We start from the raw sequence: 15,310 nt of genomic DNA, 5'->3' as shown, positions 1-15,310 counted from the left end.
TTATTTTTAATTATTATTTTATTATTTCTAGCCAATGTCTAACTAATTATATTATTTATGTATCTCTTTATTTATTTTTTTATTTATGTTTCTTGGTTTCTTGGCGATTTTATCAATAAAAGACATCTCTTCATAAAGATAATGTATATTGTGCAGAACATTTACCACCAATCATTGACTATGATATATATTATATGTAATGTAGTCTGGCTGAACCCTGATGTCAAGCTACCCGGGTTTTGCGCAGAAAGCTTTTATTGTGAAAGAGGAGCCGGAAGTGTTGCCAGCAGCCCACAGACAACAGACCGTAGAGAGGTGGAAGTGTTGACTGAGATGGCAGATTTGTCGTTGTATTTAACTAACGCGAACGTTTCACTCGGACAAACTATGGAAACTGACAAGGTTAGTCCGTGCGATACAACTTTCGCCATTTTTTAATGTTTGTGAAAGATAAAATAAAGACTTTTTAGATTAATAACGAATGACTTCCTTAGCGAAGAAGCTAACGTTAACAGTCAAACAAAAAGTAGCCAAAGTGAGCTAATAAACTCACAGTGCTTTACACTGGTAACAGTTTACCGTCTGTCATTAACTTTACTGTACTTTTCCTCCCTGTGTAGCCGACGTTATTGTACACAATGAGATAAAAGACTTAAGTCACATGTAACGCTAGTTTAATAACTTTGTTAGGTAAGTTTCTGATGTTTTATTTATATGATTTCTCTTTGCAAACTCCTGTTAGCGTGCTTGTGCCTTGCTTATGGGCACTTTATCATTTACAAATTACTCTAAAGCTGATAATAATAATGATAATATACTGTGTATTACTAATAACAATGGCGAGTACATCATATATATATATGTATATATATATATATGTATTGTCTGTTTTGGACTAGTGTCAGAGCCCAGAAGCGGCCACAGACTTTGAGAGGGTGGAGATGGGAGACTCTGTGGGGGGGCGGGTGAAGGTGAAGGTCCCCCGCAGGACCATCCACTTTGCCAGTGGAGAGACCATGGAGGAGTACAGCACCGATGAAGAGGAGGAGGAAGAGGAGGAGCCTGCGAAGAAAGACATCATTACTGTTGATTCGGTATGCTCCAGACACTTAGGTTGATTTTACAGATACTGAATCAGGTGTAAGGCAGATCCTGTGGGTGGTGTTCGCATCAGAGCCATCCCTCTGTGTGATTGAGACACAGCTTCAGTTTATTACATTCATCAAAACATAAATGGCCAGTCACTTGCAAATGTATTTCAGTTGGCAAGTTAGTCTTAAAACGTAACCCTGGCGATCTATTGCTGTGGTAAAGTGAACTATATGAGCCTCACTGCTGCGCCTGAGGACACAGACGCTTTTAAATCCTGTCTTAGGTGACATTTGTACTTTTGTGTTTGACCAGCAGACAGGTGGGCTTGTTTTCATGGTTCTCCTCTCATGTATTTCAGTCCAAACTGACCTGGGGCCCCTATTTCTGGTTCCACATGTGGAGAATGGCGACCTCCACTGTCTCAGGTAAAGCAGCCCACTGACACAGTTGACCAGTCACATGTTACTGGGTTCTTACCTGTCATGGAAATCCTGAAGTGTTAATGTTATGGAATATTATCAAACTGTACTATTTGTTTTACAGTAACGTATCAATGTATTTTACAGCTTGTTTCACTCTTTTGTTTTCTATATATCTTAGTTTTGGAGTTATCTTTATTGACTGTGTGTGTGTGTGTGTGTGTTTCCTGTAGTGTGTGACTACATGGGAGAGAGACTGGCCTCTCTTTTTGGCATCACTTCTCCTAAATACCAGTATGCTATCGATGAGTACTACCGTATGAAGAAAGAGGTAGGACACACACATCCTTGAGTTTCATATGTCAGTTGCGTATATAAATATGAATAAAGTCACACCTTTTTAAAACCTGTTTACACAGAGGCAGGAGCAAGAGCACGAACTCTCAGATAAAAAGTATTCAATGTTAAACACACTGTTCTCCTGCAGGAGGAGGAGGAAGAGGAGGAGAACCATCTGTCTGAGATGGCGGAGCGTCGCTTTGCGGAGCAGCGGCGAGGTGAGCAGGATGATCCTCGTCCCGCTACAGTGGAGCAGCCAGAAGGGTCCGGAGCTTCCTTTGTAAACATCAGCTTTGAGCTCCAGCCTGAGCCTTCTCTCAGCACTCCAGACAGAGTCCCTTCTCCACTCCCCTCCTGAAGACTGACACTCCAAACCATTAATATTTAAACATTTATATCAGTTGGCAAAACCTTAATTTACCTAGCTGTATAGATTAATAATATTATTTTTCTATGTTTTTATTTTATAAAAAGTACACAGTGCAGGGAAACATTTAAAGGGCTCTTGAAGTGGCTGCACTGGCCTTACCTGTGAATGTAAATTTGTGTATAGTGTGAAAAATCATATGCAACACTGAGATGTGTCCTTTAACTATTTGTTGAGTAAACTGCGACTGGGATCAACTCACTTTAAATTGAGTTGAGAAGGTGAAATATATGCTGGATTTAAATCTTCTAAAGAAATAGACATCAATCTCAGTTTTTTTTCATTAATTACAAATGGACAGAGAGCCACCCTGAACTGGAGCAGCAGCATCAACAGACACATGCTACATCTACTGTACAACTGTTGATCCTGCTCCTTTTGTATATGCAAAGTATGACATTTCATAGGTTTAGCCAACTTTGCCAAGCCATTTCCGCTTTCAAGTTGCTTCCTGCACTTCTGAGTGTAGCAGTGCTGGATAGTATTTTACCTCCAAACTATAAAGATATGAGCAGGCAGTGATGACATCAGTACCCAGAACTGGTGTAATGCACGGTGAACGTGTTGTACTCTCCATTTCAGCCAATCATAACCAAACATAATCCTCGAGTTTCATCAAACGGCACCTTTAACATCAATAATAAGTTCAACATTTTGTCCAAATACATATGACAACCCTGCAGCCTCAGCCTTTTAGCAGTCATGGATACTTCCTCACGTGTGGAATATTGTGTGTGAACTTGGTCAATTACATACAGAGGCATTAGTCATGGATCACTGTTGCAGAGTCAGACTAAGGGCTGGTTAATCCAAAAGCTACTTTAATAGGTTTCATGCATTAATTACTAATTAACCACAATCTTCTAACATCTTATTTCCCTTCAGAGCATAACATCTGCCTGATGTTGTGTCCCTTAAGCAGCTCATATTTAACTTGTTGTTGTGTCCCTCCTGGTAAGCATTATATCCTAAGTCATTGAAAATGGCACAGTCGAAGCCATCCAGCAGTGACTGGAGCGTAACTCTCTCTCTGCTAGTCATTTTGTACCGTACTTGACGGTGTAGTCAATCACAGGCTTCATTGAAAAACCTCCTGTTCTTAAGGTGTCACAGCACCACTCTGTTCCTATTGTGCAGCTTGATTTACACAGTTGAGATTTGGAGGCAGGCAAGAAGCTGCAGTTTGTTGACTTCAATGCTAATCTCAAAGAAATAAGCTGCTTTCTTTACTTGTCATAATGTAAAAAAGTGTTTCTGTAATGATACTTTAAGGGGTTGACAAACAGAAACAACTTTACATTATGTAGTACTAATTGTTTTTTCTTGGAAATGCCAAAAGTGCTAATTCTTTAGCCAATGTAGATCAAATAATATCAATATAACTCAAATGTATTGATGACTGATGATTTACATTGGCAAGAAAAGTTGCTCACATACATTTCTACTTTGTTCGTGTGTGTTGAGGGGTCATTCTTAAAGTGTCCTTGTGGAAGCGATTGATATAAGTGTCTAGCTGTGCAGCACGCCTAATGCTGAGACTGAGCTCTCATAAGCCTCTTATTCATTATTTTTATCCTCTGATATCGCTGTGTGGTGACCAGATGCAGAGAAATTACGCGCACCTTTTTTTCAAAATGGGCCTTAAAGATAAACAGTGAAATTTAAACATATCAGACAAAGTGTACGGCATGTTAATAATACTTAGTGGGTAAATGTCTTTCACTACGAGTCAATGAAGGATTTTATTCATGCTTTTTTTTTTTTTTTTAAAAGGACAACATATGCAAATGTTTTGGTTATTTTAACAGACTTAATGAATCTGTATATATGTATTTATATTTAATAAACTCTTTAAACATTCAAAAGGTTGGCTTTTGTTTTTAGTATTATACACAGTTTCCCAAAAAACTGTTGAGCACCTGTTTTACTTGGATTTGTTCGTATTCATCTTATCTAATAAAACTCTTGGATCTTGTTTGTTTATAGTTTTAAATTACTTCTGACCAACACCTGAGGGAAATATCTGGCTACTTAATGCTCCACCATATTCACCAGATAGTTGTCTGTGTGTCTGTCGTGTAGTGCTTGGCCAGTAGTGGTACCAAGTGGAGTTTCCATGAGGTTTTCCACCAAAAACAGCTGGCCTTTGCTTCCAGCCAACAAATTCCACCACCCGAGTGACCACCAAAAACAGAAAATTCGTGCAAAGCCCCAGAAACCAAAAACATGGGAGCCTGAAAGACGCTACACAATGCTGTAGCGCTGAGGGGAACTGAAGAGTCACATGATGATATGAGTGACCATTTTCACATTTTATCCAACATATTGATTATAGCCACTTTATGTTTGACTGTCAATCAGTCGTTTATTATATGTTTGTATTTTAGCTTTTTGATTTTCTCACCGGTTTGATTTCAGTAGGTGTAAACGATAAGAGGCTTCCATTAGACAAAGAAAAGTGAAACACTGCTGGAAAAAGGAAACATTTACTTTTAAAAAGGCCAATGAGAAAATACATGTGTATTCTTTACAGGAAAAGGCAGGAACACAGAACAATATAATAATATATAACAATATACACAAATCACAGCGTCTGGCTGTCCTCAGACGGAGCTGAGTCAGCAGTAACAGTTCACCTCACACTTGGCTTTCAGGTCGGGACTGAAACTGTGAGCCTTCTGGTGACAGGAGAGTCTCCAAATCATCTTCAGGTGTCATCTAGGTCAGCTGTGTTGCTGCTGTCGTTGTCGTTGACGACCAGCACTTCTCTGTTCTCGTATGTCCAGAAGCCGTTGAGGTCGATCAGGATGCTGGTGACGGTGTCGCCCTGGCAACTGTTTACCAAGTCCTGCAGAGTGATCTTAAAGGGGTCTTTAGGCTTCACCATGTCAAAGATCTCATCCTGAGGAGAGACGGCGATCAAAATGTGCATCTTTTTTTACCCCAAAAAGACTCTTGGTGGAGGGTCTGCACAGGTCGGTCGAACCTTATGTCAACCAAAATAAATGTGTGTGTAACATACCTTGACATCCTGGAAGGAGACAGGCTCTTGCCCGTGGAGTTTCATCTGCTCCTGAATGGCCTGAAGAACCAAGCACACAAACAGTATCATGAAACACTGACGTAACAAAGTGAGTGCAGTTGTGAGAATTTGGTGATTAAGGATTTTAAGAATTAATGTAACATGTAAATGGCCCTAATAGTAATAGAGACAAGGCATTCTCTGTGTCGTCAGTGTGTTTGTGTGAGGGTTGTGCAGCTGATACCCTGAAGAAATAGTTGAGGGAGAATACGTTGAGGTATCCTCTATTCTCCATGTCCAGAAGTTTAAAAATATACTGTATGGCGGCTGGCTCCTTCCTGTTTTCCAACGCCAATACAAAGTCCAGATAGGTCTTATAGTCCTGAGAGAGAAGGAGAAGAACACAATTATGAACAGTTAATATCCAATTTAGACCCAGAGCACAGAAGTCTCAAATTATGCTCAGATTGGAGATTCAGTGTAATAATTAATAAGTGTCATAGATGTGTCAGCTGGCCAGAGGGGACACAGTGTGTTCACTCAATCATCAGCTGAAGAGTAACGTCATGGTTTCGTTTGAAGTTGAGCATTAACATGCAGACAGGTGAGGAGTTAACAGAAAACCCTGAATAAATGAAAGGCTTTACATGCTGTGAGCTTCACACGTGTCGTTTGGAGGAATTATGTTAATCCAGTAGCATTGGAGCCATTCTTTAATTTGTCACCCATGTGTTTGTCTACCACATCTCTCTTGGTGCTGTTGTTGATTGTACCATTTCTCCGTCATAGGTGAGACACTCCTGAAACACTCTGTCCAGGAAGACTGAGGTAAGCGTAGCTGTGCCGTAGCGTGAAAGCTCCTCTTTGCTCAACATCCCGTTGTGGTCCTTATCTAGGTTGAGGTACTGGCCTGTACAGACAGAAATAACAGAAAATAAAACAGAAAATCCCAGATTCACACCACTTCCACCAAAGTCTTGTCACTTAGCTGGCACATATTATACAGTGTATATCATATGTTTGAACCACAGTATCCTATCATTCAGTGCTGAAAATGACCTGCACTGCAGAAGACCTACATTGTTCTCAAGGATCATTTAACATCGTGAACATTTACATCAAGACGTTCTCTCACCGTAGACTCGGAGAGCTGAGGGGGCAGAGAACCAGTTGCTCTCCTGACTCTCTTTAGACAGCTCCTCATCTCTCAGCTGGGAGCACAGAGGGAGAGAGAAAGAGAGGAGAAGCAGGAAATGACATCAGCTGGTCTCGACACACAATGGGAGTATTACTTACTACAGGTAGTTTTTAACTGGTCATAAAACAGAACACAAAATGACAGTTCCTTGTAACGATAAATCTGCCTAGCAATGCTGACTATTTTGTAAGGTAAGAAACCTCATATACCTCCAATAAGTCGTCCAGAAAACTGCAGGCCAATATATCCTGGATTTTAATCTTTCCTGAAAAACAAAAACAGAGACACAAGCACCCTCAGTAAAGGAAATGTTGTTGACTTTGTAAACTTTGTCTCTTCCTGTTACGCAGAATATATATACACAGAGTTGCATCCGTATAAAAACACAATACAGCCGCAAACATTACTTCTAACAAAGCACACATGCCCTCTCTGGACATCTTTCTGTACAGTCCATTTTAAATTGTTAATACACTTGTACTATTCAACATTTTACTGCAGAGACACATTTTCACCCTGTGTTGGCGTCAGTCTCACCTGTTCGGAGGGGGTCGAGGAAGAAAAAGAACTTGCGAACGGCGGTGCAGACGTAGAAAGAATAGAAGGACTTCTCCAGTCCGTCTAGCTGAGGCAGAGTGGGGATCAGCTCCAGGATGTAGTTCTCCAGATCCTACACAGAATAACAAGGGTCAACTTTTCCTTGCATTTTTTTTTTGTATTTCACTGCAACCATTATTCTCCTACTGGCTGAAAATCTCTATGCTTACCGACTCTCTCAGGTGGCCCTGTCCTGCTACATCGTACAGACTCAGACCTATCCTCGTCTGATGCAGCCAGACTAGATGCACAGAGAGAATAGATTAGCAACATTCAGTGACAAGACTACACCAGTACAGATAAATTCAGGTCAGAAAACAGGGCTGGGAGATATTTCACTGTATGTAAAAAGAGACCAGATAGACAACAAAGCCAAGTGAAGGTCCAGACCTTTCCTCATGACATAGTTGAAGAACTGCATGATGGAGATCCTGCCGTAAGGGTCGCTGTGCAGCAGCTTGGCGTACACTCTGGCTGTGAAGAATTTTCTGAAGGATGAAGGAGAATTTTTTTTTACTTTTGACTGTTTTTATTCCCCCTTTACATCTGCTATTAACATGTTCCTCTTCCTATGTATCTGAGCTGGATTTTATTGTTCAAGACTGACAAGAAATCAGATTTCTCTTTGCTTTTCAACAATGAAAATGTCTTTTAATAGTCAATCCCTGGACAGTACACACATTGACACATTTTCCATCTGCTCTATGTGTGTCACTTACTGTTTGAAAAGGTTTTTTTTATGGCCACAGAGTGCGTATGTAGCTTGGGTTTTTTATGTGGTTAAATACATCTCTGACAGCCTCCACAGGAAGTGTTCACATTTTCAGTGCTATTAGGATTTTATGTGTATTTGCCTGATCTGAATATACAGTTCCTCATCAGCCAAGACAGACTGACGCCAGGTGGACATAAAGTCGAGCTGATAGGGGGATTTTCCATAATCGACCTTTGATCTAGCATGAGGCAAACGAGAACACACTGTGCTGTAAAACAATGCTAGCACAGGGGGTTTTCCCTAAACTGTACTGTTGCCAGCAAACCTCTACTTCTTCCTGTTACTCACTTGCACTTGGGCCCGGCCTTCTCCCCCACCTGCAGGTAGGCTTCATAGCTGATCATGGCCTCCTCCCCACTCACTGGAGGCACCTGGTGCTTATCGAGCAGAAACCACAGATTCTGCAGAAAAGCACAAAGACAACAAAGTGACAGTGAATGACAAACCTGCAGTGTCGCTATTCATGCAGACGTATGGCATCATGTTGTGTAGGACCACTTTAAAGTGTGTGTGTGTTGTACCTGTAGTTCCTCATTATCCAGCAGTTCTCTGCTCTTCCTCTGGAGGAAGACGGCTCTGGACTCCTCTCTCAGCTTCTGAAGTAATACTTCATCCTCTGCTGGTAGCTGCAGAGCAACATCATCATCACCTGCGTTATGTTCACTCGTGCACATATTTATCATCAAACAACAAGCCTGTATTGTGGCGCCTTGCTGGCAACTACACATCAGTTATAACATGATTAACATTATCATAATCTTCATCATCAGTACCACCATCACTGTTGTTTAATTATTAATGCTATACGCTACTGTAATGTGAGAGCATTAAGCCATACTTCCATTAAACTATGAGTTGTTTTGATCTGGTGTCATATATTATTAATACATCGTCATAAAATAGCTTATCAAAACTATGAATGAATCTTCCTACAGGAAATGTGACCCTTTTCTTTAAATGGAGATTTATTGAAGACATACTGTTAGGGGGGTTTCAGTGATTTAGTGCTCTGTCTATCATAATGAAACTGAATGACACTAGTTTTCATTGGGTTCACACAATAATGTATTATTTAAAGAATATACCCTGTAGTAGAATCGTGGGATGTTCTGGTAGGACTTGTCTCTGTCGCCTCCTCCCTTCCACTCTGTGTAATATTTGGTGAACAGCTCAGTTTCTTCTGCTTTCATTTGCTCGTCGCTTCTCTCGTCTGTCCAGGAACAGGGACAAAGTGTTAATGTTGACCTAGCTAACAGCGAACCATCGCTCATAGGCACCAATCCACAGCAGCTAACATTAGCCAGTGTTAGTGTAACGTTACCTGGTTGGGAGTTTGCTAACCTCCTTTTCAATATATCCGACCAGTGAGGCTGTTGTTCTTTAGCCATTGCTGCTCCGAAGTGGATCTAATATTTATTCAGTAAAACCTGTTACCACTAAAAGTCAAACACAAGCAGTGTGAAGTCGACTTGTGTACAAAAGTAACCAAGCTACTCCAAAACAAGAATGTGGCTTCCGGTTGAATTTTTGTCTATTACAAAATAAAATAAAAATAAAAATAAATAATTTCTATTAATTTGGAAAACCCAAAGCCCACAAAAGCCAAACAATTAAGCAGTAAAGTAAATGTATTACAGTTGCTGTCCATTCAAATCGAATATTCAAGTCATCAATGCAATCATTAAAGGAAGTATCAGTCCATTTAAAACCAAAGTTGGAAGGTAAGCACAAAACAGAGACTACAGAAACACAGTATATAATAAATGCTCCTGTGCAAATCTTTAGGAAAATAATAATGTTCCTCCAATAATTCTTTTTCAACCATTGACAGTAAATATACAGTATATATAAGTTTTCAACTGATAAAATGTCACTTTATTTTGAAACCAGATTGCTGCATCCGGTCTTTCTCGGGTTATCTTTAAAAGCTTGACGCAGCTGTCAAGCGTTGATGACGTCAAAGTGTGCGACTGGAGTCAGTGCTACAGTTGTGAGCTTTTGGTCGTGGACACATTGTGACTGTCAGTGAGTCTGTCCAGCGCATCTAATGTGGACATCAAGGCGAAGAGTGAGCCACATTTAAAGAGTTCAGTGAGAGCTACGAGAGAGTGAGTCATCTGTCTCTGGCTCCTCTTATTTATTGTTTATTTACAGTTCATTGATTCATGTAGCGAGCAGCATGTGTTAGTTTTGCGGTCAGTTGGTTTGGGGTCATAAGTTTCCACAGTTTGTTAGTTAAGGATTATAGATGATTTATAACTCGAACCGTAGGAAATAATACATGAACACATTACACAAGCCCAGAGGTTAAACATCCAAACATGGGCTCCACCTTGATATTAACAGTCAGAACATGCCAGAAACCCTTAAAGTCTTTATTTCACCAAGGAAGTTCAGCTCTTTTTACATTAAAGACACCGCTGTGCAAGTCGTCGCAGCGACCTCTCTCGGCACGCTTTCTGTGCACCAGAGACAACAACCCCCACCCAGGTGGCAGACAGACAGACGGAAGGATCGGTGGGCAGAATGATGGACAGGGGAGAGTAAGAAATGGCACCATCAGATGTAGGGAAGAGGAACAGTGGTGTGACAATGTGAAAGAAAGAGATGAGAGCCCCACTTTTCTGCAGAAGCCTTCCCTCCCCAAATCTGTGTTTGCTGCCGGGACAGCAAAGAGGACAGCAGAGATCCTGAAGAAGAAAGCAGCTCTGGTCTCTCCGGACGAGGAGCAGCAAGAAAAGGAGCCAACCACAAGAGGTAGAGGTAGAACAACAGACTGGAACCATCTGCTTTAGTCAGCATCATTTTTCTCTCAGTCAGACTTTCTGGTCCAACATTACATCTAAGAAAGTGTTTGGGAATCATTGTTTCAGTTTCGTTCACTGAAGTATGAATGTTTCACAGAGAAGATGCAGCCTCCTGACCGACCACTGTCCGTAGCTGAGTGGAGGAAGCTGAGGGAGTCTCTCGGAAACTTCCCGCGCTTTGAGATTGCGATGATGAATGCGATGTTCACTGCTGAGACGGAGCTGGATATCGTCAAGTGAGAGAGGATTTTGAACAATTCACATATAAGCAAGGCAAATGTGCTCTGAAGGTCGGTGAATTAAGAATGTGTCTGTTACAAACATGTGCAACACCTTTCTGCCGCAGGTCCCTGCTGACTTTTGTAGCCACGGAAACAGGGACGCTGTCTTATGAGCTGTTGCTACGGTACCTGACACTGTGTGTGAGATGCGGCCATGACGCAGAAGTGTTTGATATCTACGACATTATGAGGGCAAGCTTCCCTTCTCTGGACACTGGAGCCAGCAGCCTCTTCATCAAGCTCTTCAGCCGGACTGCGAGGTGGAGGGAGGCTCTCACAATCCTGCAAGATATTAAGAAGGTGAATTTTGATTGTTATTTTAATAAAAAATGAACCTCATATTGGAGCTTCTCTCACCTGGTTTTACCATCATCCTCACAGGCCATTACTCCATCACCACGAAACTACGGTTGTGTCATCTCCGCAGCGATGTTCCATGGCGACCTGACCACTGCCTGGGCTCTTTATGATGAATTAATTGAAAAGGGACTGAGTCCACACCAGGACACCTGGGACTCTCTGTTTAAGGCAGTGGGGAAGACCAAAGAGGAAAATGGGGAGAAGACAGAGGCCATATCTCAGTCTGAGCACCATGAGAGGCTTCTGGGGCTTCTGCTCTACATGAGGAACAACCAGATCTACCCCCAATACAGCCTCGTGTGCAGCATCAAGACCTGGTTTGAGAGGTACGAGAGCGTCAGGAGGGAAACTGAGGCTGGATTCACATTATACAATTCCTGAAATTATGAGCATCGGTTCTCTAAACTGTCACGAAGTCTTTCAGTATGATATAGTTTAGATACTTTCACAATGTTTATACAGCACCTAGACCTGATTTATAATCATAAAGTACGTGGAATTTTCACTTTCTACAATATGGGACCTTTTAAAACCATTATATGGCCAGTAAACTATAACTCGTTATATATAACTAAGTTGTACTAAGATATGTCTTCTGAATACATTTCAGGTGATTTTCCTCTTTTAATTTCTACCCTTTTATGCTGATAAAAACAAGATAAAATTGCAAACCAGCAATCATACCCAAAGTAATTTTCCCTTGTCTGTATAAAATGAATACAATCTCATTCCCTTCTGTTGTTATCCACCTCAACTGATCACTCCTCGCTCTCATTTCTCTATTCTCTGTCTGTCTATCCTCACTGTCTGCAGTCTCACAGGGCAGAACTGGACAGGAAGTTGGACCAGCGTCTCCCCAAAGTAATTACACCACCTCCTGCTTCTATGTGTTTTCATCATCCATATTTGTGCATTGGAAAAATGTGGGTTCTGTATGTATGGACGTGTCATTTATGTGTGCGTTTAGGGGTACGTGTAGGTGTTGTGGGGCTAAGTTAGAGTCCACCCAGCTGACTGATGAGGAGTACCAACAGCTGAAAGACAGAGTGTTCACTGACATCATTCAGGGACACGATGTTTATAAGAAGACTACACCACAGGTACACACACACACACGCACATACTAAGCAGGGTTTCTTAAGAACTCTAATGTTTGGGTAATCCAGAGCTGTTCCAAAGTGTCCGATTCATTGGAATCGTATGCAACCGAGCGTATTGCAAAACAATGATGTCAAACTCGTGGTTACACTACTGGGAACTTGCAACATGAAGGAATCATGGCGGAGAGGAAGAAATGGTCCACAGTGTGGCTTTATTTCATCAAAAGACTCAAACTACTATTTAATATAGTCTTTTTCTACACCGTGTTCACACTCAGAGATAATAATAATTGCGTTGACCCTGAAATCCTTTGAAGGCCTACTTTGTTTTCACACAGAAAGTGACCATTAATTAGTCAGGGAATCAATAAAGAACTGGACCAATAAGCAGAATCGATCATTGTAAAATCTTATAAAGTCCAACTAATTATTTAAATCTAAGGTCATAACGAGCATTTAAATAGCTCTACTAAGACTTGAAGAAATAGTATGCAGGTTTATTTTTTATTTAATTTCATTGTATGCAGTTATGAAATTATAAATTAGTTTTAAAACAGTTTATTTACAATATATGTTTTTATTAACTGGTTTGCATTTCCAGTTAAATGTGAGCTTCATATTATCCTTAAGATTTATACAGGACATGATTAATGATACATTATACTAATCATGGTTGGTATTAAAGGTTTGTGATATTTCAGTTGCTTCAGCAGATCTGTTAAGCTATGTTCCATTTGAAATAGTGTGTTTTTTGCTTTTATTCTAATTGGAAATAATGAATCCTGAAACAGCAATTCCATGTTTTTGTAATGTGTGAAAATTCGTCTTTCTAAACCAAAAGTCAGATTTCTCTCTAACCTCTGCTAGATGGCGCTCTGGTTACACATACAGCACTTTACTGTTCAGGTTAGTTCAAACTGCTTTGTGAACTCTAGTTAATGCTTTCACTCTCTAGATGAGAGTAAAACAGCTTCTGAACAGATCTCCTTTTGATGCACTTCAAGGAGTTGTTTTAAAGGAAGTTTAGTGTCAGACACAGCGAGGTGGTCGGCTACACTACATTATTAAGCTGTATTAGATAGGTAATTTTCTTGCATCGATCAAGCCACAAGCCAGTTTCTGTATGAACTAAACAAACAAGACACAGCATGCTAATTAGTGAGCTAAATGTTTGCCTTGTTTCTAATGTTTATGCTTGTGCAGTAGGTTGGTAATTTAATATTTACATGAAACATGAAATGGAAATGACATGATGGTGGCAGGGAAAAATTGTTCCTAAAGCAAACGTGTGTGTGTGTGTGTGTGTGTGTGTGTGTGTTGTGTGTGTATGAAGGCTCAGTGTATCAATGACAGTATCAGTCATTCATGATTTTAAGTGCTTCCAAAGCAATAGGACTCACACCACCTTCAGTCCACAGACAATCTCGATACTAGCAAATAGGACTTGCAAAGTTGAAAACAAAGTGAGGACTGTATGTTTTAAGTTGTATTCCCCTTTTATAGCCAAAAGAAGGCAGTGATCGTTTTATCTTGCGTGCATATGTGCGCTGTTTGTGCAAAGAGAGAGCCAGGGCACAAGCTTTTCATTGGATTGGAATGTACTGGCCCTATTTTTTATAATGCCAATGACGATAAACTTAAAAACAAGGTTGTTCACCTGAAATAGTTCCAAGAAGAAACTTGGCCACATCAGTAACATCTTTTTAATAATATGTCACATTTAATTTATGAACAGAGAGAAGGTTTGCATGTGTTCCTTTTGTGTTTTTCGGTAGTTAGGGGGAGTTTGTTGGTGCAACTGTTAGTTAAATTGAGGGGATTTCCAGCATGTGGAGCACCATGTGAATCTGGACCAGAACTACCTCCCGCAGAGGAGACAGACCAAGGAAGGCAGACAGACATGCTGTTTAACTCAACTTTATTAATTCCCAATTTAAAGCAATTCCCTTTAAGGTCAGATTGAGTGCATCAGACAACAGTGAAGCAACAGATGCAGGCAGGGACAGAGACAGACAGAGGAAGAAAGGGAGGGCGTCCCTGCAAAGGGGAAGAGGAGCTGTGTTTGTCACATATGAAAGCAGACAAGTCATGCATTTAGACACTATAAAAAATTACCAGAAAAAAGGAAGCCCCTGTGCAACAGCCATTATGTGTAACTCATCTCTGACATACAGTTTCAACAATAATGGTATGGTTTTAGGCTGTAGTTTCCAGTGGGGATGTTTTGCCTTGTGTTATATTAAAGGACATTTTTATTATTTTTATAATACAAAAATAGAACATCTTAAGTTTCCCAAAGGTTGCATTTTTGAAGGGCTGTTTTGTTGAATAGTTACTAGCATACAATATGTTTGTCTGCCAACAAGGGCTTTTCAGCACTGTTACAAGCCACAGAAACCAAAACAAGAAGACAAGTTTGGTCTATTTTTAGAGTTTTAACATGTACAAATTACAACACTGATCTTCTTCTGCTTTTTTATTTAAACTCACTCAGCTCACTACAATGCAAATGTTGCACTTCAACACCAAAAATAACAATCACAGGCAATAAAATATTACTAAAATGCTTATATACAAAACATCTCTGCATTACTGCTGCTGCTATTAGCTTTTTGGTGTCAAAGACCCCCAAATTTAACTTCTAGTCAAATGAAATAATAGTGAAATTAAAATATTCCCCATTTTTCTGGGGACCCCACCTTAAACCACCTTAAGGACCCTATATTGAGAAACACTCCTTTAAAGAACACAGGTGTGTGATAATATCTTAATAAACATGCAAATTTGTTATATAATGTAAAATGAATTATGTTCTGTGTGTGTAGCATTAAGGACCTGCAACTGTCATTTCGTTGTACAACCTTGTGTTGTATAATGATAAACTCCCTAATAA

At 40.2% G+C, this 15,310-nt stretch overlaps 3 protein-coding genes across 4 annotated transcripts in view; 2 read left to right on the top strand and 1 right to left on the bottom strand.

Moving 5' to 3' along the window:
• Window positions 1–272: 272 nt before the first annotated feature.
• On the top strand, window positions 273–4,252 carry fam177a1 (family with sequence similarity 177 member A1). Its single transcript, XM_035674374.1, has 5 exons — window positions 273–402; window positions 900–1,094; window positions 1,451–1,517; window positions 1,745–1,842; window positions 1,999–4,252. Exons 1-5 carry the CDS (start codon window positions 334–336, stop codon window positions 2,206–2,208), a joined length of 639 nt encoding a protein of 212 aa, XP_035530267.1. The 5' UTR covers window positions 273–333; the 3' UTR covers window positions 2,209–4,252.
• Window positions 4,253–4,642: 390 nt separating this feature from the next.
• ppp2r3c (protein phosphatase 2, regulatory subunit B'', gamma) lies at window positions 4,643–9,360 on the bottom strand. Its single transcript, XM_035673316.1, has 13 exons — window positions 9,191–9,360; window positions 8,955–9,079; window positions 8,391–8,495; window positions 8,158–8,270; window positions 7,485–7,582; window positions 7,265–7,335; window positions 7,035–7,167; window positions 6,707–6,762; window positions 6,435–6,510; window positions 6,073–6,209; window positions 5,544–5,681; window positions 5,300–5,359; window positions 4,643–5,179 (listed from the first exon to the last, which is right to left on the bottom strand). Exons 1-13 carry the CDS (start codon window positions 9,255–9,257, stop codon window positions 4,985–4,987), a joined length of 1,374 nt encoding a protein of 457 aa, XP_035529209.1. The 5' UTR covers window positions 9,258–9,360; the 3' UTR covers window positions 4,643–4,984.
• A 473-nt stretch (window positions 9,361–9,833) lies between these two features.
• prorp (protein only RNase P catalytic subunit) overlaps window positions 9,834–15,310 on the top strand; it is a 13,373-nt gene continuing 7,896 nt past the window's right edge. The window contains exons 1-6 of one of the 2 annotated variants that reach the window (XM_035674670.1): window positions 9,834–10,632; window positions 10,774–10,912; window positions 11,023–11,257; window positions 11,339–11,643; window positions 12,131–12,178; window positions 12,285–12,417. In XM_035674670.1, the coding sequence (XP_035530563.1) occupies window positions 10,191–10,632; window positions 10,774–10,912; window positions 11,023–11,257; window positions 11,339–11,643; window positions 12,131–12,178; window positions 12,285–12,417 (1,302 nt within the window). In that variant the 5' untranslated portion in view covers window positions 9,834–10,190. The remainder of the gene's footprint in view (window positions 10,633–10,773; window positions 10,913–11,022; window positions 11,258–11,338; window positions 11,644–12,130; window positions 12,179–12,284; window positions 12,418–15,310) is intronic. The other variant, XM_035674671.1, reaches the window with a different exon arrangement.

This window comes from Morone saxatilis, unplaced genomic scaffold (assembly GCF_004916995.1).
Source record: "Morone saxatilis isolate NCDOM2014 unplaced genomic scaffold, NCSU_SB_2.0 Contig3, whole genome shotgun sequence".
Classification (NCBI taxonomy): Eukaryota; Metazoa; Chordata; class Actinopteri; family Moronidae; genus Morone; species Morone saxatilis.
Note: the sequence above shows the minus strand (reverse complement) of the source record. Positions and strands in the feature narration are given on the sequence as shown.